The sequence below is a fragment of the Vulpes vulpes genome, chromosome 15, assembly GCF_048418805.1.
Source record: "Vulpes vulpes isolate BD-2025 chromosome 15, VulVul3, whole genome shotgun sequence".
Taxonomy (NCBI): Eukaryota; Metazoa; Chordata; class Mammalia; order Carnivora; family Canidae; genus Vulpes; species Vulpes vulpes.
Genome location: NC_132794.1, coordinates 85900036 through 85924002, shown reverse-complemented (window position 1 = coordinate 85924002; position 23967 = coordinate 85900036). Strand labels below are relative to the sequence as shown.

The 23967-nt window shown below is 40.4% G+C and overlaps 2 protein-coding genes across 7 annotated transcripts in view; one reads left to right on the top strand and one right to left on the bottom strand.

The window, feature by feature from the left end:
- TBC1D12 (TBC1 domain family member 12) overlaps positions 1–19074 on the bottom strand; it is a 123824-nt gene extending 104750 nt beyond the window's left edge. For all 6 annotated transcript variants that reach the window (XM_072739564.1, XM_025990919.2, XM_072739567.1 and 3 more), the window contains exon 1: positions 18944–19074. The gene's annotated coding sequence lies outside the window, so the exon portion shown is untranslated. The remainder of the gene's footprint in view (positions 1–18943) is intronic.
- Positions 19075–19355: 281 nt separating this feature from the next.
- NOC3L (NOC3 like DNA replication regulator) overlaps positions 19356–23967 on the top strand; it is a 32169-nt gene continuing 27557 nt past the window's right edge. The window contains exons 1-3 of the mRNA XM_025990905.2: positions 19356–19545; positions 20291–20498; positions 22901–23033. Of these exons, the coding sequence (XP_025846690.1) occupies positions 19537–19545; positions 20291–20498; positions 22901–23033 (350 nt within the window). The 5' untranslated portion in view covers positions 19356–19536. The remainder of the gene's footprint in view (positions 19546–20290; positions 20499–22900; positions 23034–23967) is intronic.

The following is a 23967-nucleotide window of genomic DNA, read 5'->3' as shown; positions in this document are numbered from 1 at the left end:
TATCTTTCTTTAATCTTCAACCTTTTTCTTTTGAACTGGATTTCAAAAAGCTTTAAAACATTTTAACTTCTATCATGTTAAATCACCACTATCACCACCCACATACTCTTCAAGCAATGTTTCTCAAACTCAGTTGTACATTAGTAACATTTAGGAAGTTTTAAAAATGCCTATGTCTGGTCACCACCCAAGACCAATTAAGTCAATATCTCTGAAAAGGAGCCTTACACTGGTATTAAAAGCTATTCAAGTACTTCTAATTTACAACCAATGTTGAGAAATACTGGCTTATAGCTACAACCTTATCTCTCTGCTTCCCTGAGCAAGCAAGCTTCTTTAAAAAGCTGTTTACACATTATGCACACACTTAGATGTGATACCCTGAAAAGGACACAGTGTGGCTGAGAATGTATAAACTCAATCTAATCATACAAAAATCATCAAATTCAAAGTGAAGAAAATTCTATTTAAAAAATGAAATGGTGGGGGGGGTGCCTGGGTGGCTCAGTCCATTAAAGTGTCTGCCTTTGGTTCAGGTTGTGATTCTGGGATCCTGGGATCAAGCTCCTTGCTCAGCAGGGAGTCTGCCTCTCCCTCTCCGTCTGCCCCTGACTCCATCTCTCTCTCTCAAATAAATAAATAAAATCTTTAAAAAATACTAAAAATAGGGCAGCCCCGGTGGTGCAGCGGTTTAGCGCCGCCTGCAGCCCGGGGAGTGATCCTGGAGACCCTGGATGGAGTCCCACCTCAGGCTCTCTGCATGGAGCCTGCTTCTCCCTCTGCCTGTGTCTCTGCCTCTCTCTCTCTCTCTCTCTCTCTCTCTCTCTCTCTGTGTGTCTCTATGAATAAATAAATAAAATCTTTAAAAAATACTAAAAATAATAAATGAAATAGGGGACTCCTTTAAAAAATGCGAGTATCCTGAAAGACAAAAGCTGTGGCCATAGTTGAGATGAAAGAAGATTAAAACAAAATGACAATTACATGTAATACCTGCCCCTAAACTTCACTTTGTACTAGGTAGAGAAAAGGAAAACAGTCTATGAAGGACACTATTACATCAACCAACACAATTGTCATATGCACAGTGGGTTAAATAAAAGTGTCAATGTAAATATTGATAGTTACAATTATAATTTATATTTATAATTGGCATATCAGTTCTATGAGAAAATATTTCTATTCTTAGGAAATATACAGTGGAGTATTTAGGGTAAAGGTCTATGATATATGGGATTTACCTTCAAACGATTCAGAAAAAAATTATTCATGCATACACATACATACAGAGCACATGACAAAGACAAATGGGATAGAATGTTATCAGTGGGCAAATCTGGGAGGATATATGAATATTTTACTATCTTTATGTTTGCAACTTTTTCTTTAAAAAAAAGATTTTAGGGAAGCCCAGGTGGCCCAGTGGTTTAGCGCCGCCTTCAGCCCAGGGCGTGATCCTGGACACCCAGGATCGAGTCCCATGTCCGGCTCCCAGCATGGAGCCTGCTTCTCCCTCTGCCTGTGTCTCTGTGCCTCTCTCCTCTCTCTCTATGTGTCTCTCATGAATAAATAAAGAAAATCTTTTAAAATAATAAAAATAAAAATTAAAAAAATTTAAAAAATATTTTAGGGATTCCTGAGTGGTTCAGTGATTGAGCATCTGCCTTCAGCTCAGGGCGTGATCCGGATGGAGTTCCACATGGACCTCCCTGTGGGAAGGCTGCTTCTCTCTTCTTTCTCCAACCATGTCTCTGCCTCTCTCTGTGTGTAACTCATGAATAAATAAATAAATAAATCTTTAAATAAATAAATAAATAAATAATAAATTGAAAAAGATTTTATTTGTTCATTTGAGACAGTGAGCAAAAGAAAGAGCACAAGCAGGAGGAGGAGCAGAGTGAGAAGCAGACTCCTTGCTGAGCAGAGAGCCTGACAAGGGACTCCAGGATCATGACCTGAGCCAAAGGCAGACACTTAACTGACTGAGCCACCCAGGTGCCCCTATGTTTGTAACTTTTTCTCTACGTTTAAGGTTATTTAAGAAAAAAAAAAAGAGATGTTTTAAAGATGTCTCCATTTTCTCACCTCCCATTTTTTAAAAATTTTTATTTATTTATGATAGTCACACAGAGAGAGAGAGGCAGAGACACAGGCAGAGGGAGAAGCAGGCTCCATGCACCGGGAGCCTGACATGGGACTCGATCCCAGGTTTCCAGGATCGCGCCCTGGGCCAAAGGCAGGCACCAAACCGCTGTGCCACCCAGGGATCCCCTCACCTCCCATTTATTCTACAATTCTTTACTCTCATTAATGACTTTACTATTCTTTTTTTTTTTTTAATTTTTATTTATTTATGATAGTCACAGAGAGAGAGAGAGGCAGAGACATAGGCAGAGGGAGAAGCAGGCTCCATGCACCGGGAGCCCGATGTGGGATTCGATCCCGGGTCTCCAGAACCGCGCCCTGGGCCAAAGGCAGGCGCTAAACTTCTGCGCCACCCAGGGATCCCGACTTTACTATTCTTGATCCAATAGAAAGTTTTCAGTCTCCATCTTGCTCTATCTTTCAACAGCATTTACACTGTTGATCACTCCTTTCCCTGGCTTTTAACTTTTTAAAAGAAACACTCTTTTTCCTTAGTTTTCATTGCTGTACTGTTGCCATAGTCTCTCAGTTTTCCTCTTTACCTCTTTGGCCACCTCTTTTCAATTTCTTCCTAGGAAGGCAGGATTTCTTCCTCTTTAATGAAATTTCCTAGCGGAATAGGTCCGAAGCCTCTTCTCTTCTCACTCAACCCTCTGTACCCCAGGAAATCTCACTAATTCTCATGATTTAGATGATCACTTATAAACTGACGACTAGAATTTAACCTACCACTTCCACGTTACAATCCAAATATATGACATTTCCAGATACTTCTAGGCATCACAAACATAACATGACTAAAATGAGTCTCTCCTGGTTTTCTTCCATTGTTCTCTATCTTAATATGGTCTCTTAATAGAGACCAACCACTTGGTCTTTCCAGATCTGACATGCCAACTGTCTACCCAACATTTCTGCTTGCTGGTCTCAAAGCCACCTAAAATCTAATGTGTATAAGTCTAAACTCATAATTGCCTCCTCTAAATCTATTCTTATTATAATATTCTATACCTTACTAAATAACAGTACTGTACATCTAGTTGCACAAACCTAAAACCCAAGAGTCATCCTTGATACCTCCGTCTTCCTTATCCCCTTAGCCAAGTGTAGTGGGTTGAATTGTGTCCTGCCAAGAGATATATCCAAGTTCTAACCTTTAGTACCTATGAACATGACTATTCAGAAAAGGATCTTTGCAGATGTAATTAAGGTAAGGCTCTTAACATGAGATCATCCTGGATTAGACATACTCCTTCTCCCCAAAGAGGTAATAAATACATGTGATAGGTGTCCTTTAAAAGACAGAAAAAAAAAAAACGACACATAGAAACACGGGGAAGAAGGTCATGTGAAGATGGAGGTAGAGATTGGAATGATATGTCTACCAGCCAAGGAACACAACACAAAAAGTTACTGACAGCTAGGATAGCTCAGTTGGTTGAGCGTCCAACTATTGATTTCAGCTCAGGTCATGATCTCAAGATTATGAGATAGAGCCCTGCATTGGGCTCCATGATCAGAGACGAGTCTGCTTGAATTTCCCTTTCCCTCTGCCTCTGCCCTTCCTCACTGTGCCTCCTCTCTCTCTCTTCTCTCTGTCAAATAAATAAATAAATCTTAAAAAAAAAAAAAAAAGAATTGCTGACAGTGACCATAAGTTAGGAGAGAGGCATGAAGTGAATTCTCCCTCAGAGCCTTAGAAAAAAAATCCACCCTGTTAATACCTTGATTTCATATTCCTGGTCTGCAGAACTGTGACAAAATAAATTTCTGTTGTTTTAAAGATACCTAAGTTTTGGTAACGTGTTATACAGCCCTAAGAAGCTAATATACAAAGTAGTTACTAAAGTCTGTCTGGTCTTTTTTTTACCTCCTACACATCTTGTATTTTTTTATATAAAATGTTTTTTCTTGTTATTTTAAAATATATAATAATAGTGTTATTAACTATAGTCATCACGGTTTACATTAGAGCCTCTGAAATTGGATAGCTGAAAGATTCTTACCTACTTTCAGCTATAAAATGGATAAAGTCTGAGGATCTAATATAAATATCTTTTAAATGCATTCACTTCACACTATATCACCCACCCAGACTAAATTGCCATCATCTTTTCCTGGGTGACAGAATTAACTTCCGGCTGCTTTTCCCACATTCACTTGTGGGCACATTCAAATGATTTTCCATGGCTGCAGCCAAGGTACTTTTTTTTTTTTTAAGATTTTATTTATTTGTTTATTTGACAAGAGAGAGAGAGCACAAGCAGGGGAAGCAGCGAGCAGAAAGAGGAGAAGCAGGCAGGAAGCCTGATGTGAGAATTGATCCCAGGACCCTTGGACCATGACCTGAGCCACCCAGGCACCCTGCCAAAGTACTTTTTTTATGAACACAAATCTGATCATGTTACTGCCCTGCTTTTTTAGTCATCATCATGTTAGCCTTTCAACCTTTTTTTTTTCTAAAGATTTTATTCATGAGAGACACAGAGACAGGCAGAGACATAGGCAGAGAGAGAAGCAGGCTCCACGAAGGGAGCCCAACATGGGACTTGATCCTGGGACTCCAGGATCACACCCTGGGCCAAAGGCAGATGCTCAAACCACTGAGCAACCCAGGCATCCCACCTTTCAACCTTTTAAAAGAAACACTTTTTCCTCAGTTTTCATTACTCCATTGTCTCCATTTTTTTCTCCTACATTTTTGGCTATATTTTTCTGGGTACACTTGGGGAGGGTTCTTCTTCCTTAATCTAAATATAATGGCTTCCTATTCTCTTAAGACAAAAGACAAAATCTTTTCTCATGACCTACAAAGCTCTTCACAGTCTATCTACCTATCAAACCCCTTCTTCCTCTTCTTTTTTTTTTTTTTTTAAGATTTTATTTATTTATTTATTCATGAGAGACACAGAGAGAGGCAGGGACACGGCAGAGCGAGAAGCAGGCTCCATGCAGAGAGCCCAACATGGGACTTGATCCTGGGATTCTGGGATCATGACCCAAGCCGAAGGCAGATGCTCAACCACTGAGCCACCCAGGCATCCCCCTCTTCCTCTTCTCTCCCCAGAACCCTGAACTTTAGTCATTTTGATCTTCTTTTCATCTCAGATACTACAAAACTCCTTCTGCAAGCTTGTATATATCTAGGATGTTCTGCATAATGACCTGGGATTTTTGTTATACTTTTATCTGTCTCTTCAGCCTTATTTCTCCTTTCTCTTTTCCCCACTCATCATATTTCAGACACATCTCCCTTTTCTCTGTTTCTGAAATTATGTGCAAAGCCCCTTTTCTCTAAGGGTATTCATGTATGTTGGTCCCCTGCCTCGAGGGTTCTTCCCCACCTTGTAGGGCTAATTCCTACTCTTTGTTCAGGACACACTGTATTTATTTATCTACTATTATTTTAAGTAGGCTTTATGCCCAGCATGGAGCCTAACATGGAGTTTGAACTCTCAGTCTTGAGACCATGACCTGAGCTGAGATAAAGAGTAGGCAGTCAGCTGCTTAACTGACTGAGCCACCCAGGTGCCCCCAGGACTCAGTTGTTAATGTTACCTCCCCAGAGAAGACTTCTCTGACCTCCCTTCTAATTGATTAGACTCCAGTTACATGCTTTCAAAGCATTCTTTTTCTTTGTAGCCACTATCACAGCTCCAATCTTATGGCATTTTAGACTATCATTTGTATATACACATACAGAGACTCACACATACACATACACACACACACACACACACACACACACACACTGTACACTGCAAGCTCTAGAGGAAGGAGATTGTGTCTGTTTTGTTCACTTTCTTAGCAATAATAACTAGTATAGTGCCAAGGACACAGTAGCTATTCAATAAACATTTATTAAAGGAATATAGAAATAAATGGATGAATAAAACTGCCATCAAAATACATATCTAGGGGCACCTGGGTGGCTCAGTCAGTTAAGCGTCTGACTTCAACTCAGGTCATAATCTCAGGGTCCTGGGGTCTGGCCCCATTTCAGGCTCTCTGCTCAGCGAGGAGTCTGTTCCCTCTCCCTCTGCCTCTCTCCCACTTCATTCTCTCTCTCTCAAATAAATAAGAAAAATCTTTTAAAAAAAACATATTTAGATCCCAGGAATTACCAACTCAATAGATTAAATTTATCTATAATCCTCAAAGCCTTTGTTAAGAACTGCCTGAAACGGATTCCCATTTACACTCCTGAACACATACAATTTCATCTCCCATGGATAAATGTTTAACCTAAAGATGACTTCTATTGTATGAGTAGACACTAGTGAAACCTAAAATAACCATAGCTTGTCCTCACTATATACTGATGAGCTTATGAAGTTCGATGATGAACTGATTAAACAAAAATGTGGTCAATATGTCCTTCTGGAAATTGGCTGACAAGACCTAGAATAAATTTGATATCAAAATCCAGAAGAAATTTCTGTAAAGCAATGGGAATGGGCAACCTTCTGTGGGACCATGTGACTTGGATTGATACTGAAATCATCTTCAATGCTCACAAATGGTTTAGTGCCATACATGCTTGGTAAAGCCTCAGCTGGTAAGAGGGGGTGACTAAGTCTGAGATTCTGGATTACAGTTAGATAACAAGTATCGAAAGGATGTGCATTACAGATTAACTCAGCAGGGTGAGATATGTGTGGAAAATAAAGGATAGTAAAATCACAAAGCAGATGCTGTTTGGTAAGCCACAGAGGGACAGCCACAAACCAAGAGACAGATGAAGTGCTTTAGAAATGCATATTGATCCTTTAGAGAAGCAAACTGATGCCACATATTAAGAGGCACTGTAATCCTACTCCTAGGAATCTGTCATAGGAAATCTTTCAAAAGAATAACATAAAAGCTATACAAAAATGCTAATGGCAAAATATTTAATAGTTAAAAATTTAAAATTACTGAAATTGTCAACAATATAGGAAGTATAGGAAAATCTAATATACCAGTGAAATAGGAAGATGATTAAAATGATAAAAATGCAGAAATAGGGAGAAATTTTACAAAATAATATTAAGTAAAAGGTGGAGATACAGTTATATATCATAATGACAATGATGTATAAAACTGCATGTCTAGCTTTATAAAGGCCACAAAGGACAGACATGAAAGAAGACTAATGGAGGTTTTAAAAATTTTTACATTCTTCCTTTTGATGAAATTTTAAAAATTGATTAATGGTAATCCTCCACAAGAATTTAAAATCTTGGGCAGCCCAGGTGGCTCAGTGGTTTAGTGCTGCCTTCAGCCCAGGGCCTGATCCTGGAGACCTAGGATTGAGTCCCACGTCAGGCTCCTACATGGAGCCTGCTTCTCCCTCTACCTGTGTCTCTGCCTCTCTCTCTCTCTTTCTCTGTGTCTCTCATGAATAAATAAAATCTTAAAAAAAAAAAGAATTTGAAATCTTGACATTTTTCCCATATACGTGTCATAATTATGAGTTGTGACAAGAGTTGCAAATGTTTTTTATGCTGCAGGAGGGCATTCAGTTACATTTGGTAGAAAAAGCATCTATAAGCATCTATTAAAGGGCAGCTGGGTGGCTTAGTCAGTTAGGTGTGGGACTCATGATATCTGCTGGGGTTGTGGTCTTGGCGTTGGGAGATCAAACCCTGTATCAGCAGAGAGTATGCTTAAAATTCTGCTCGAGATTCCTTCTGCCCCTTCTCTCTCTCTCTTAAAGAAATAAAATATCAAAAACAAAAACAGTCTATTGACAGATTTGCAAAAATAGTGACAGTTTCTGCAAATAGCTGTCACTGTTATAAGGAAGTGAGTTTTGCATAAATTTAGCATAAGGAGGACTAAATCTGTTAAGTGTTAGTATTTTCAGAAATGTTTGGGGCCAGACCTGGAGTAGATTAAATATTTCCCTTTTTATTTCAGTAAAGTCTTATTTTTATTATAAAAGTATAATAGGAAGGCATTTTATAATAGAAAAGAATATAGAAAAAATTTTAGGTTTTTTTAAAAAAAAGATTTTATTTATTTATTCATGTGAGACACAGAGAGAGGCAGAGACATAGAGGAAGAAGCAGGCTCCTCACAGGGAGCCGCATGCTGGACTCAATCCCCAGACCTGGGATCAAGCCCTGAGTCGAAGGTAGACGCTCAAGCACTGAGCTACTCAGGTGTCCCAAATTTTAGGTATTTTTAGACTATTCTTAAGTATTTCAAATTACTTTGACTAGTAATTAAGGTGAACCTGTCCCACACCCCACCTCTCTCCCATATTAGCCACTTATGTATTTTGTTTTGTTTTGTTTTTGAGACTAAGTCAAAAAGTTCTTTGGTCCAACTTGTTTTCAGTCCACTTAGTGACTAGAAATCCTAAGAAATATTTGTGAATTGAAAGGGGACCATGGAGGAGCATATAAATTATGAGCTGAAAGATAATCTTACAGTACTTTAAATATTTAGAGAAAGAAAACAGAAATCTCCTTTAGAAGACGATGATTATCTTTAGTGTATAAGTGTGTTGTGAATTCCTCAAGGGAATGTGGTAAACTAGCTTTGGGTCTAGACTCCTGGGGGAGAATAGAACTCTGGTGGTTTGCGCTCACTATGGGTATATGAAGGATAAAAGGTGTAAAAGAGAAAAAGAACTGAAGAATCCAGAATGCTCTGTTAGCAGTAGGGATGAAGTAAACATAGAACAGAAAATCTCTGGTAAATACAGCTATTCTGGAGACCCAGCAGGCATGACTTAGTTAAATCAAGTGAGCATGTAACCTATGACCCAGCAATTCCATTCCTGGTTATACTCTTCAGATGAATTTTCTCACAGATCTCTAAGAGGATGTTAGAGGATACTCATTAGGGCAGCCCGGTGGCTTAGCAGTTTAGCGCCGCCTTCAGCCCAGGACGTGATCCTGGAGACCCAGGATCAAGTCCCATGTTGGGCTCCCTGCCAGGGAGCTCTGCCTGCCCCCCTCCTTCTCCAATAAATAAATAAAATCTAAACAAAAAAGAGAAGAGGACGCTCATTAAAGGGTGTGTGTATTGTTGTTGTTGTTTGAGGTGGAAAGGAATTGAAGACAGTGCGGCTGTAGTAAATATATAATAAGTGGTAAATGAACCATGATGGAGAATGATGCAACAATTTGTAACGAGAGATTAGATACACAGAGAAACCTGGATGAATATTAAAAACATAGTGGGGGTGTCTTGAGTGGCTCAGTAAGTTAACCATGCCTTTGGCTCAGGTCATGATCCTGGAATCCCTAGATTGAGCCCCACATCAGGCTCCCTGCTCAGGAGGAGTCTGTTTCCCCCTCTCTTCTCTTGCTCACACATGCTCTCTCTCTCTCAAATAAATAACGTAAAACCAAAAAAATAGTGTCAAGTGGAAAAGAATAACATAATGTTATTTACATAAATTAAAAATACCTATACACAAAACAGAAATGTATCTTTTTACAAGAATAGAAATGCATTTTTAGAATCTACATTAAATGCATTAAAATAGTTGCCTATGGAAGAGAAGAGAAAGGAATTGTTGAAAAGAAATAAAACTGAATATAGTGCTAAATAAAAAATGCAACTGAGAGTCTTTGGCTGGATAAATGATGATACTGTGTTAAGAACTGAGGAAGTTGTTCATGATCCTTCCCATTCAAGGGAAAAAAAAAGAAAAGGAGGAAGGAGGAAATAAGGAGAAAGAAATCAAGCAGAAAACTCTATCTCCCTACTCTCTCACTCTCTAAAATAAATGAATAAAATCTTAAAAAAAAAAAGAATAAGCCAAAATAATATTATGCACTAAAATCCTAAAGTTTTAAATCTAGATCCATGGGTCTCACACTGAAGCCTTTAAGAACCAATATGGCTGATGGATATTAGACAACAGGAAGTAGTGGAGAACAAGAGAATGCGTACTGAGTGTGTGCCCCACCTAAAGGCATTAGAAAATCGATTAAAAATATCACACACACAGACCCACAGAGGCACACTATTTTAACCAAACAGCAATTCCACTGACAGAATGTGGGCCATGGGCCTCAAAGGGCTTATGCCTCTGTCTGTGACTGCTCTAAATTCTAAAGAAAAGAGCTGACCATGTTAAAAATATATATATGTGACAGAAAACACTATTCTAAACCACAGTAATCTAAATTTACAACAATCAAATGAAGTACGTGAGTCTATATTTAGGATTCATCTGTATTCATCAGTTAAATTTAATTCAACAAACCAGTAAATATTATTTGTAGATAAAAAATAATGATCCAGGTGTCAAGGGTTGCAAGATGGAATGAGTCACCATCTCTGTATGTCCTTCTCAGTTCAGATCCTACAAAAGTTTCAAGAATGGGAAGTCACATGGTTATGAAATAACCTCTCTCCTCTGCTCAGGAGAAAATCAGTCCCTCATACTGTCCATGATTTACATCTCACCTCATGAACATTCGGCTTTAAACTATCACAGTCCTGTAATATCTTGTGTTCTAAAGTTGCCTCTTATCTACCTACACAAAACTTCCGATTTCTTTAGTCCTGAGTGACAGAAAAATACTTCGTGTTTGAATTCCAGTGCCCATCTAGGTTCCAATAAAGATGCTTAATAAATGTTCATTGAACCCAACACTGATTTCTTTTAAAGATGTGTTTATTTTAGTGAGAGAAAGTAAGAGCGGAAGCGGGGCAGGGGAGGTGGGGAGCAAAGGGAGAGACTCCCTACTGACCCCTCACTGAGCACAAAGCCAGACCTGGGGCTCCATCCCAGGACCCTGAGATCATGACCTGAGCCAAAATCAGGAGCCAGCCATTTAACCAACTGAGCCACCCAGGCACTCCAGCAACACTGATTATTTTTAAATGTGTCCATAAATGTTTTTGATACTTCTCCCTTTTAAAAATGAACTCTCAAAAAAAAAAAAAAAAAAGTGAACTCTCATTCCCCTATCAAGTGTGGTCTGAATTAAGTGACTCACTTTTAACAAGTTGAATAGTGGAGGTGATGATTTCCAATACTAGATCTTTTTATTTGTTTGTTTGTTTAAACAGATGAAGTCAGACTTCGGGATACTTAAAGCAGGGGCTCTTAGCCTTGATGCACATTAAAATCACTCAAACAGCATTAAAAATGCTCTGATCCCCAGCTATATCCATTCCTATCAAATCAGAATTCTGAGGACTGGTCCTGTATCCGTTCACTAGGGCTGCCATAAGAAAAGTATCAGAGTCTGAGGAGCTCAGGATTATTTATTACCTACAATTTACTTTCTCATGATTCTGAAGGCTATAAGTCAGAGATCAAGGTGTCTGCAGGGTTAGTTTCTTCCAAGGCCTCTTGGCTAGTAAATGGTGGTTTGTTTTTTTTTTCCTAGTGGTTCCTTTACATGGTCTTACCTCTGAACCTGTATTCTAATCTCTTCTAATAAGGACCCCTATTTTTATAAGGATTAGGGTCTACCTTAATGACCTCATTTGACCTCTTTAGAGATCCTATCTCTGAGTTTAGTAACATTCTGAGGTACTGGGGTGGGATTTCAATACATGAATTGGGGGTCGTAGTGGTGGTACAATTCAATCCATAACAGGACCAAAGAACCAGTGTTTTCCATTCCCGCCCCCAAGTGATTCCAAGATACAGCTATATTTGAGAGTAAGTGCCCCACATAGGATTCTCAAACATGGCTGTATTAGAGTCATCTGAGTAGCTTAAAAAGAGTAAAAAAGCACCAAAGCTTAGGCATCACCTTCAGAGATTTGATTTCAAATGTGTGGGATGGGGTACTGTTAGTTTCTGAAAGCTCCTAGGTGACTTAAGTATAACCAGATTTGAACATTGCCATATGAATAGATTTTTTTTTAAAGATTTTTATTTATTTATCCATGAGAGACACACACAGAGAGAGGCAGAGACACAGGCAGAGGGAGAATCAGGCTCTTAGCCTGATTCTCCCATGCAGGGAGCCCGATGTGGGACTCGATCCCCGGGCTCCAGGATCACGCCCCGGGCCGAAGGCAGCGCTAAACCGCTGAGCCACCCAGGCTGCCCCATATGACTAGATCTTAAAAGGCATTAGAACTTTCCCCTTGCTCTCTCTTGGATAACTTGCTTTCGGGGAAGCCAGTTGCTATGTCATGAAGATACTCAAGCAGTCCTAAGGAGATGGGTACATGGTAAGTAACTGAAGCTTCCTGCCAACAGGCAGTAAAGGAACTGAGGCTTTTTGTCAAGAGACGTATGAGTGAGCCATCTTAGAAGTTAATCCTGAAGCCTCAGTGAAGTCTTCAGATGAGTGCAGCCTTAACCAATGCCTAGACTGCAACTTCAAGAACCAGAACCATTCTGCTGAGCCACTCCAAAATTGCAAGCCTACAGAAACTGTGTGAAATAATAAATGTTTATTGTTTTGAGTTGCTAAGTTTTAGGGCAATTTATTAAGCAGAAATAGATAACTCATATTCCCACTAAAGCTGTAATTCTATTATGATATACACATACATCCTTACATTATAGATCATGTTTAAAAACTAGCTATTTTGGAGCATGTCCACTTACATCCTTCCCCACCTTCACGTCCCATTTTTGCTACTCCAGAAGGTAGCAATTTCCTTTTTTTCTGGATGTTAAAAGGTCCTAAATAGCATATTAAAAAGTCCCTTTGGACTAATGGGCCCAAGAGAGAGATTCCGTAGGGGCAGATCTTATCTTCTTTCTAGAGTGACAGCTGTAGGAGGAGATATTTTAGATCATCCAGACCTCTTATCATTCTATTCATAGATAGCCACTTATTTCACTTATGTATCCATTTATTCACCCAAGGGGGTTTTAATTATAATCAGCAGCAGTAACTTGGAAAATGAAAGAAAGCAATCCGAAACATAAATGCCAACTAAGTAGGTCTTCTGTGTGTATGTGGTAAGCCCATGTTATATTTCCAAAGTAGTAACCAGGGGGAGGACTTGAGCTCTGGCAATAGGTGGAATAGAGAATATTAGGGTAAGCGGGGCACCGTTGTGGGAGGTGTGAAATGATCTACATGTTAGTTTAGATGTTAATTTCAATCTATAGTCTCATCCCTGCTCAGCTATACTTCCCAGAAGCTTTAGAATAGAGGTCTAGAGACAATGTGTCCTTGTTTTACAGAACATTCTTTCATAGAGAACTCCTAGCAGAGTCTGGTACAGGGAGGGGAGAGGAACTGTTGCTGCCAAGGGACTATCAGAAACTGTACATGACATTGTGCATGGAATCCACTTCCCCTTCCCTAGAGATTTTGGAGAGCAATGAATAAATAATGGGTCTGAACAACTAATACAAGAAAGAGCAGAAATGTCATGTCATATAAATTCAATTTATTAACAAAAATCTTAAGTAGAAAAGAATACATATTAAAACCCTAGGAAGATCCTCTTTAATTTTTTCCTTTTCTATAATGTAGCAGATTAGGAAAGAGTTTAAGGCATTTGGTCCCTTTTGGTGAAAAAAAACTCCAACTAGTGGAACTAGCATTTTATTACATTTCCCACCTAGTGAAATGCAGACTTTGTTAGAGTATATCTAATCCTTAAGTCAAGAACTTTAATATGGAGCTAATATTTATCTCATAAGATTATTGAAGATAAAATGAAATAATCTATACTTAGGGAAACATAAAAAATGCTTAGTAAGTGATAGCTGTATTAGGTTGGAGTCCCTGAATTGGATCCTGAGTCAACGTTGTATGAATTATGTGCCCCCCAAAAGATTATAAAATCTTGACCCACAGTACCTATGGATGTGACCTTATTTGGAAATAGGAGCTTTGCAGATGTAATCAAGTTGAGATGAGGTCATTAGCATGATCCCATAATTCAATATGAGGGGAAGACAGCCACATGAAGACACAGACACAAGAGAGAATGCTATGTATGAATGGAAGCAGAGATGAAAATCTTGCACTCACAAGCTGAAGCATTCCTAGGACTTTCAGCTGTCACCAGAAACCAGGAGGGAAGTATGGAAGAGATTCTCCTTCAGAGTCCTAAAAAGGAGTCAACTGTGCCAACACCTTTATTTTTAACTTTCAGCCTCCAGAACTGTGAGAGAATAAACTTGTTGTCATGCTACTTGTGGTACTTTGTTATGGCAGCCCCAGGAAGAAATTAATACACAAGGATTTGAGGGCAAATGGTTTCTTTTTTTTTTTAAGATTTTATTTATTTATTCATGAGAGACACACAGAGAGACAGAGGGAGAAACAATCTCCATGCAAGGAGCCTGATGTGGGATTCCATCCCGGACTCCAGGATCACGCCCTGAGCTGAAGGCAGATGCTTAACCACTGAGTCACCCAGGTGTCCCGCAAATGGTTTATTTTCAAAAAGAGTCCAGAAACCATTGATAGAAGGGGTGGGGAAGTGAGACGGGAGGACAGTAAGAGAGCGGGCTGATGAGTAGGTTAGCTTTGTAGGTGGTGCACATGCCTTTCGTGGCTCTCTGGGAGACAATGTAGAGGATGCCTCAGAGTCATCCTACCTCTTAGGAACGAGAACATTGGCATACTGATTAGTATAAATATTGGTGTGTTAGTTTTTGATGGCTATTGCGACAAATTGCTACAGATTTGGTGGTTGAAAACAACAGAAATTTACTTAAAAAAAAAGATTTTAAACTTTTTCTTAAGGAATCTCTACACCCAATGTGGGGCTGGAACCTCTAATTCTGAGATCAAGAGTTGCATGTTCTACCGACTGAGCCAGTCAGATGCCCATAGAAATTCATTCTCTCACAAGTTGAGGGATCAGAAATCAGAAATCGTGATCACTGAAGTCAAGTTGTCAAGAGGGTTACACTCCCTCTGGAAGATCTAGGAGGAGAATATGTCCCTTGTCCCTTCCCCTTTCTGGTGCTGGGACATTTCTTGACTTGTGGCTACATCACTACAATCTCTGCTCTGTAGTCGCACTGTTTCTTCCTCTTCTGTATGAAATCTCCTTCCTCTTAGCTCATAGAGACATATGTGATTCCCTTCAGGGCCTACCTTGATAGTCCAGGATAATCTCTCCATTTCAAGATCCTTAATCACACCTTTGACCAATATAAGGTAATATTCACAGGTTTCAGGGATTAGGGCCTGAGATCTTTGAAGTACATTTTCTAGCGTACCAAATTGGTATATTTATTCTTCAACTTCAATTTATCACTGGTTGGAGGCTGCTCTCAGGGGTAAAAATTCCTTGGCACTTCAGCCCTGCTTTGCAGGGTTTGTGAAAGTCTTCAAGTAAGTATAAAGTTGCAATCACTTGTGGAGGACTTTTTTCTGTGTGTGTAATAACTGCTGAGAGGATGTTGGTGTGTTATTTTTTGGCATTAATCTTTTGTTTACAAATTTTGTTTTTAAGATTTTTTATTTATTTATTCATGAGACACACAGAGAGAGGCAGAGACATAGGCAGAGGGAGAAGCAGGCTCCATGCAAGGAGCACGATGTGGGACTCGATCCTGGAACTGCAGGATCACGCTCTGAACCCAAGGCAGACACTCAACTGCTGAGCCACCCAGGCGTCCCTTATTTATAATTTTAATTCCACAATTAATCATCAGTTGTAATGATGGTTATTAGCTATTTTAACCTAATTTCCTGATGGTCCACAATATAAATTATTTGCACTACCTGTGTGATCTTGCTCAGAAAATATTATCCCATCTATGTGAACTTATAGAACTTGTCCTTTCTGTAAGGGTCCATTTAAGTATACATTGCTCTGTCATTTCTTCCCAAGCTTTTCTTTCTTTTTTATCACCTATACAATTACAATCTCTTCAATTAATCTCTATTTGGTCATACATAATTATCTTTCTCAACTATACATACATTTTTCTCAAGTATATTTTTACATAGCTAAGGAAGAGGCCAATGGCATATACACATTTTCAAGTTCTTGATGTCTGAATTTTGGAGATTTATATTTATAATCTAGCACCATTTAGTAATTTCTCATTAGGAAATAATAACATACCTCCTTTGAGCCTATTATGTGTTTTTAGTTTCTTCAAGGTTCCTTGTTACAACTTCTACGAATTATCTTGTGGGACAGGAACACCAGAATCCTTATTGTTCCACGCATACTTAGTGACATTTTTCAAATCAGTTTATTTATAGACCATGGCCAAGAAAGCCCTGGTTTGTGTTCCAACATTTCTGGAAATACTGGGATTCTAGCTGTGGGTAAAAGAATGAAATAGGGCATATTGGGAGAGGTACAAGTGAAGAAAATAGTTTGGTTCTGAACATGGTTATTTGAAGTTCCATGGTTACTATGTGAAGATGTCCAGAAGGAGGTAGCTATAACAAAGAAGCCTGGAAGGAGAGGCATGGACTGGACAAAGGATTTGGAAATCTTTTTGCAATATGTAGATGGATGAGCTCACACTGGAAGAGCAAGTAGAATGAGAAGTAGAAAAGTGGGTCAAGACCAGAACCTTGAAAATCACCTACATTGAAGAGGCATGAAGAAGAAGGAATGGAGTTGGGACAAGAACTCAGGGAAGAGGCTGTTAGGAGGGCCAAGGACATTGAAAGCGTAATGTAAAAAAGGAGAAATGTGTAGCATCAAATAAAGTGGAGAGATCTAGTGAGGTTAAAAAGAAATGATATAGCTTCATGCACTCTTAAAAAACAGTTTGGAGGTTCTTGGTGACTCTAATGAAAAGGACAATGGAATGTTATAGGCAGGTCCAGATGGGCTCTTAACAGACTGCTCAAAAGGGCTCATAGGAATCTCTGAGTACAATCCCTGTGAAGCTAGTTTGAGGTAGCCCAGTGATCTCTCTCAGCCCAAGCATTCAGGAAAACTCTGGAGGATCCAAGAGGCCCTAGAACCCAAACTGACTTTAGCTATGGGTTGAGTTAATGGGAAATGATACAAAGCTGGAGACCAAAGAATTGAAAAACCATTAAGATTAAGCTAGTAGGAATCACATTAACTTCCATTTTTAAGTTTGTGTTCAAATAATAGATTGCTCAAATTCAAGATGGGAGGGAGTCAGCTTGGCAACAAGTGCTTAAAAATGATCTAAGGATTCAAGTTGATTATTAACTTAAAACGGGCCAAGCAAATGATTTAATTCCTCAAGAAGCTAGCACAAGCTTGGGCTGTCATAATAGAAAAGAGGAAGTAGAGACACCAAAATACCAGCTTTTTGGAAAATGAAACAGCAATTAAAAGGAATTAGTCAGGGATCCCTGGGTGGTGCAGCGGTTTGGCGCCTGCCTTTGGCCCAGGGCGCGATCCTGGAGACCCGGGATCGAATCCCACGTCGGGCTCCCGGTGCATGGAGCCTGCTTCTCCCTCTGCCTGTGTCTCTGCCTCTCTCTCTCTCTCTCTGTGTGTGACTATCATAAATAAAAAAAAATTAAAAAAAAATTAAAAAAAAAAAAGGAATTAGTCAGGGACACCTGGGTGGTTCAGTCGGTGAAGTGTCTGCCTTTGCCTCAGGTCATGACCTCAGGGTCCTGGGAAGGAGCCCCAAGTCAGACTCCCTGCTCAGTGGGAGTCTGCTTCTCCCTCTCCTTCTGCCCCTCTGCTCAGTCTCTCTCTCAAATTGAAAAAAAAAAAAAAAAGAAGATAGGGGCAGCCTGGGTGGCTCAGTGTTTTAGCACTGCCTTCAGCCCAGGGCATGATCCTGGAGACCCAGGATGGAGTCCTGCGTCGGGCTCCCTGCATGTAGCCTGCTTCTCCCTCTGCCTGTGTCTCTGCCTCTCTCTCTCTCTGGAATAAATAAATTACATTAAAAAAAAAAGAAAACAAATTATGGAACAATTTGAATATGGTAATAGGTTGAAAGGAAGAATCCATTGGAGAGGGAAAACAGGAAGGGGATAATTAGCAACACAGCAGTCTGATGAAGTTGGGAGAAAATTGGTTTTGAACAGAAATGGGGATGCCTCACCCTTGGAGACTGGAGGTAAGGCTGGAAGGATGGGAGTGATGAGAGATAAATTACTATGTTTGGGAAGGGATTTGGGCACTTGGGAAGAACACAGGCTGATGTTTTCAATTTTTTTTGATGAAGTAATACTCCAGGGGACAGGCTCTGCTGTTTCTGAGGGTTCTGTGGGGAAGGAGAGAGATCACAACAGGGAAAAACCATTGAACTTGGGAGGGAAAGAATTCCACCCAGATAGAATGGGATTCTTTTTTTTTTTTTTTTTTTTTTATATATTTTTTTTATTTATTTATGATAGGCACACAGTGAGAGAGAGAGAGAGGCAGAGACACAGGCAGAGGGAGAAGCAGGCTCCATGCACCGGGAGCCCGACGTGGGATTCGATCCCGAGTCTCCAGGATCGCGCCCTGGGCCAAAGGCAGGCGCCAAACCGCTGCGCCACCCAGGGATCCCTAGAATGGGATTCTTGGTCTCTGAATTAGAACACAGAAATTGGCAGTTTTCTTCTCAGTCTCTTTAATGCTAACACCCACGAGGGAGATCAGACTTCTGAGCCCCTCCTGGCTCTTCCTACCTGGCTTAGGACTGGAGGGGTCAGGACTCCAGTTGAGACATAGGCTCAAAAATCACTGACTTTATTTCTTTAAAATAAACTGAAATGGCATTCTTAAATTTATTCAGGGAAAAAAAAAAGGCCTTTGGGGTACAAACACTTTGAAAAACACATTCTTGCAAATTACATAAATCCTATTGAAATTAATGACTTTGGCGGATTAAGCAGACAGTAAAATTTACACAAAGGCCATCGTTGTAAAATATGGAAACGCAGGGTTTCACCGACATACTTTTTATCAGACAACGGTTAAAACGAAGGCAAGAAATGTTTCAAAAATAAAATACCAAGAATTCGAGGCTTTTGAGTTCCGGAAGGTCACGAGAAGTCATTCGCCATTCCACAACGTTCCCAGGGAGCCCGGGGGGTGGGGGAGGCCGCGGCCGGCATTCCACGAAAGGAAGAAGCCTTTGTCGGCCTCGCCTCTCGGGCCTCGACGGAGTATCTCTGACAGGAAGACGAGGTCAGCTGCGTGAAGGAAGGCACAACGGGCAGTAAGGTGACTGATAAAAATCAAGCCCTTTCGTTTTGAAAGGCGGAGCCCGACGTCTCCAAGACTTTTAAAGGAAATTGGGCGACAGGGCAAGAATCGCAGACCTTGCGAAGCTCCCCGCCCGCATTCGCTCAGCGCCGACGCGTCTCCACGCGCGCTCTCGCGCGCCAGGGACGCCATCTACCCCGCGCCGCAAGAGGGCGCGCAGCCAAGCCCTTGTGCGGAAGTCCCGCCCCCATTTCCGGCGGCGGAGGATGGGGAGGAGCCAGCGGGGGCTTCCGCCTTGCGCGGTGTGGTACCTTGGGCGCGTGTGTTGCCCCCCCGGATTCCTGCGTTACCTCTATTCCTGGTCTTACCGTAGCGTCGGGACTCCCTTCGTATTTAAGGATGAAGGCGGTAGGTGTCTTGAGGAGCCTGGTCTCTGCGGCTTAGGGCCCCTTTGGCTGACAGTCGCTGCCCGGTGTGGGTTTTCGGGGAGTTTTTGCGCTTGTACAGGAGGCGGTGGCTGGGAGTCGGGCCCCCTCGCGGTTGTGTGCGCTGCCGACCTCCTGGCACTTAGATCTGGAGCCTCTTCGACCGCTCACCTTGCGCACACTTGGCTTCAGGGGGCCGCAGTGAGACGAGCACGGAGTCTCCTCGTGTCTGTAGGGTGTGAGACATTAAAGGGTTCTTCGAGACTGTCTTTCGAACCTTTATTTTTCAAGTGGGTAACTGGGTACTGCTCTCAACGAGTTTATAATGTGAGTCAAGGGACTCCAGATAAGTCTGTTTTTCCCCCTAATGAGTAAAGAGATAGGAAGGTTAGTGATTTGCCCCTGTACTCACAGAAGAAAAGAGCTGGAATTTGGATTTCTGAATGAGGGGTTACCAGCAAGCGTTGAAATCCAAAGATACGAATTCTGTTTTGCCCTCCTTAGTTTAGGAGTCCTTGACAAGTCATATAAAATCAGCCTTAGCTTTCTCATCAGTAATTTTAAGGTAACAGCAATCACTGCTTAACGAGGTTGTTGGAAATCAAATATGTTGGAGAACTTTGCAAAGAGTAGGGCGATACATGAATGTTACTTATTCTAAAGACAACGTTTTGCTCTGAGTATACAGTTTAAATTTCTGGGTATGCAGTACTCCTCTTGTTTTCTAGAGAAGAAATAAAAAACAGATCCCAAGCTTTCGGAAGTTACTAAAAACTAGTAAAGTCAAACTTGAAAACAAGCTAAAAAATAAGCAATTTAAACAACAAAGCACTCTCAAGAAGTACCGAAAAGAACAGAGGAAACTAAGGCAAGCTGTAAAGGATGCTGTGTCTAAGAAACCGATCCCACTGGAGGACCCAAAGGAGAAAAGACCAGGTAACTGAAAGTGTTCATGTCTTACAGTTTCTATTGGTTTGTTCTAAAATGCTCATGAAATAACTGCTTTCTAGTAGTTCCTCTTTTTAGATTTTCCCAAGAGTAGGTAAGGATAGTAGTCCTATCTGCTTCATCACTGTCCATATGAGAAAACATTACAGTATTATAGTATTAATTGTGATAAAGAGCTGGCCTCTGCTCTTAGTTTGTCTAGAAAGCAGATCTGAAGATAGAATACTTGGGAAAACAAACTTAGAGTTGCCGTGTAAATAAATGATGGGGAGCATGCCAGCGCTGCCACTTTGCCATTCATTGGCAATTAGCTAAGGTAAGAACATCGCTTTTGTCTGGGGCATTCGTCACAGCGTTGCCAAAGTTCACTTAGTTTTCTAAACTTCTGGCTTTCTTTTCATGTGGAAACTTGGAGTGAAACAACGGTCAGGGTTATTCTTTTGTAAAACTATTCAAGAACTCCCAAGTACTCAAAACGGGTTAGGAAATATGACCGTTTTGAGTCAGGTCAGTTCTTCTACAATGTTACTAGTACTTTCAGGGTATTCATATTTGATTGCACCTGACCGTTCAGTCTTTTCATGTATATCTCATTCTTTTAAACCTGATCTATTTAGTTTGATCCCTTGGCTACATTTTATTATGATGTATAAAAGGTCGTTGGACTGAAAGTCAGGTAACTTGGGTTTTTCTCTTTTGTTATTAGCAAAATGGCCTTAGCTGGTCACTTACTCTCCAGGTACTTCATCTGTTTAAAAAAAAAAAAAAAGTGTTGGTTGAGTTAGATGCTTTTTAAGATCTCTTTTAAATTTTAGTAGAATTTGAAAAATGTGATATGTTAATAATTATATATAAAAAGCAAAATATTCATTTTTATTTTTTATTTTTTTAAATTTTTAAAAAATTTTTTAATTTATTTATGATAGTCACACAGAGAGAGAGAGAGAGAGGGGCAGAGACGCAGGCAGAGGGAGAAGCAGGCTCCATGCACCGGGAGTCCGACGTGGGATTCGATCCCGGGTCTCCAGGATCGCGCCCTGGGCCAAAGGCAGGCGCCAATCTGCTGCGCCACCCAGGGATCCCCAAAATATTCATTTTTATATGTTGAGCATATAAATGAAGTCTGTTAGGCAGTTTGGTGTAAAATTATAACGTTCAAATGAAATATCTTTTTTTCTTTTTTAAAGATTTTATTTATTTACTTATAAGAGACACAGAGAGAGAGAGAGAGGCAGAGACACAGGCAAAGGGAGAAGCAGGCGGCTTCATGCAGGGAGCCTGACATGGGACTTGATCCCGGGTCTTCAGGATGAGCCCCTGGACTGAAGGCGGCGCTAAACCGCTGAGCCACCAGGGCTGCCCTGAAATATCTGGGTTAGGGAGAATAGTTTTGGGAATTATCTACATATAGATGGTAATTGAAGCCTTAGACTTGGGTAAAATCAATGTGAAGAATGCATAGTGTGAGAACAGGAGAGCCAAGAAAGAATTTAAGGATCCTCAGCATTTAAGAAATGGGTGGATGCATAAAACCTGTAAATGGGGTTTGAGGAGGAGCCAGAGAATTAGGAAGAAAATCAGAACTGTATCTTAGAAATCAGGAAAAGGGTGTTTAAAGAAAGGAGGAAACTTTTTTATGTTCCAACATGAAATAGTCTACAAAATCGTTAATTTTAAACAAAAAGGGTGAAAGCGTGTATTGATGCTTTCACTCACTTGAAATTATAGGCTATCACCATGTATGAGATGCTTATGCCATTTGAATAAAAGGGGAAAAATATATTTATTTTTGAGAATTGAGAATATTGGCACGAGGGCGGTTGAAATGATAACTATGCAGTAGAAGCACCAAAGTGAGGATAGAAACACAATGAAAGATAGAAGTGGAGTGGTTAGAGGATTGAAGGTCTATATATATGGTCACAGAAGTGCAGTGGAAGCAACTGAGTGAGAGCTGGAAGGACAAACGGGAATGGGGGTGAACGGGAGTGAAGGCCAGGGTTTGGGATGTGGCCCATGGAGGGGGTGGCTGAAGTGGAATGGAAGTGGGAGGAGTCATTAGGGATCTAGAAGTGAAGCGGCTAAATTATTGGTTCTCTCACATGCTCTGGAAGATCTTGCAGATTGCGTGGAGGCGTTTTATTTTTTGGTTGTAGCAGTGACTTGGGAAGCCCCCTGGCATTTAGATGTCAGGATTTGGAGATGATAGCATCTAGCTCAGGATACCGCAGTGGAACAAAGAACTGTCTGGCCAATGTGTCATTAGTGCTTCCATTTAGAAGCATTGGGCTAATGTACTAGAAAACCATAAACGTTTCCTCTTCTTCACACAAAAACACAGAGTTCTATACCTCTAATACATGTTTCTGATTTTGTTGTTGTTGGAACAGGTAAAAGAATTGAGAGGGAAGAGGAGGAAGAAGAGGAAGCGCTTCCTTTGGATATGATGGATGAAGATGACTTGCAGTTAATGAGAGAGTTAGGACAAAGAGCCTCTTTTCTAACGAGAGATCTTTCTTCTAGGTAACGCTTCATTTAGATTATAATCATTCATGTCCTTTCAGTGTTAAAAACTTGAATCTGAATTTTAGTTAGGTGATGAGTGCAAGGTGTTCAGCTTGACTGACTATAAGAGAGTAAACCCTGTGACTCAGTTAATTCCCTAAATTAAAGGAAGTTCATGAATAAAACTGATTTTATTTAGTGTACATCTTTATTTTTTTCGAGTCTGAATTGTGAAGTAGAGTGTGCTGGGGAAGAATGCAGTTCTCTGTTTGGGGAGTTGGCGGAATGGTCCTGAGTTCTTAATGGCCATAACCTCAGCTGTTGTTACCCTGTTGGGGAGGTATTATTCCATTTATAGAGGAAACTGATGCTTCGTACAATCACAGGTAGTGGATCTGAAATTTAAACCTAGATCTCTTTAACTCCTAAGACTATGCTATGGTCTGAAGGTTTTTGGGAAAGTAAAATAGGTGATGGGAATCTATTTGGGAATAGTAAAAAGGGTGATGTCACCCTTGGCTCTGTGGAATAGTCTTCAAAAAGACTATTCTTCGAAAAGAATCTGCTGTAACTTTTGCTTCTGTTTTGCATCTGAAGGGAAAACTAGATGTGGCTATAGTCTTTGTGGTACACTACAATTCTTTTATTCATTTACCATTTGAGTCCCTGCTATGTGCCTGATCTAGATACTACTATCTGTCTACCTGTTTCAGTTTGGCTAACAGTTTACTTTTGTGTACTTTTTTAAAATGATAGATCTCTAGGTTCCTTTTTATTTATTTTAAGGATTTTATTTTATTTGAGATAGAGCGAGAGAGAGCAAAGAGAACAAGCATGAGCAGGGAGGAAGGGCAGGCTCTCCACTGAGCAGGAGCCCGACATAGGGCTCCATCCCAGCACCCTGAGATCATGACCTGAGCCAAAGGCAGACACTTAACTGACTGAGCCAGCC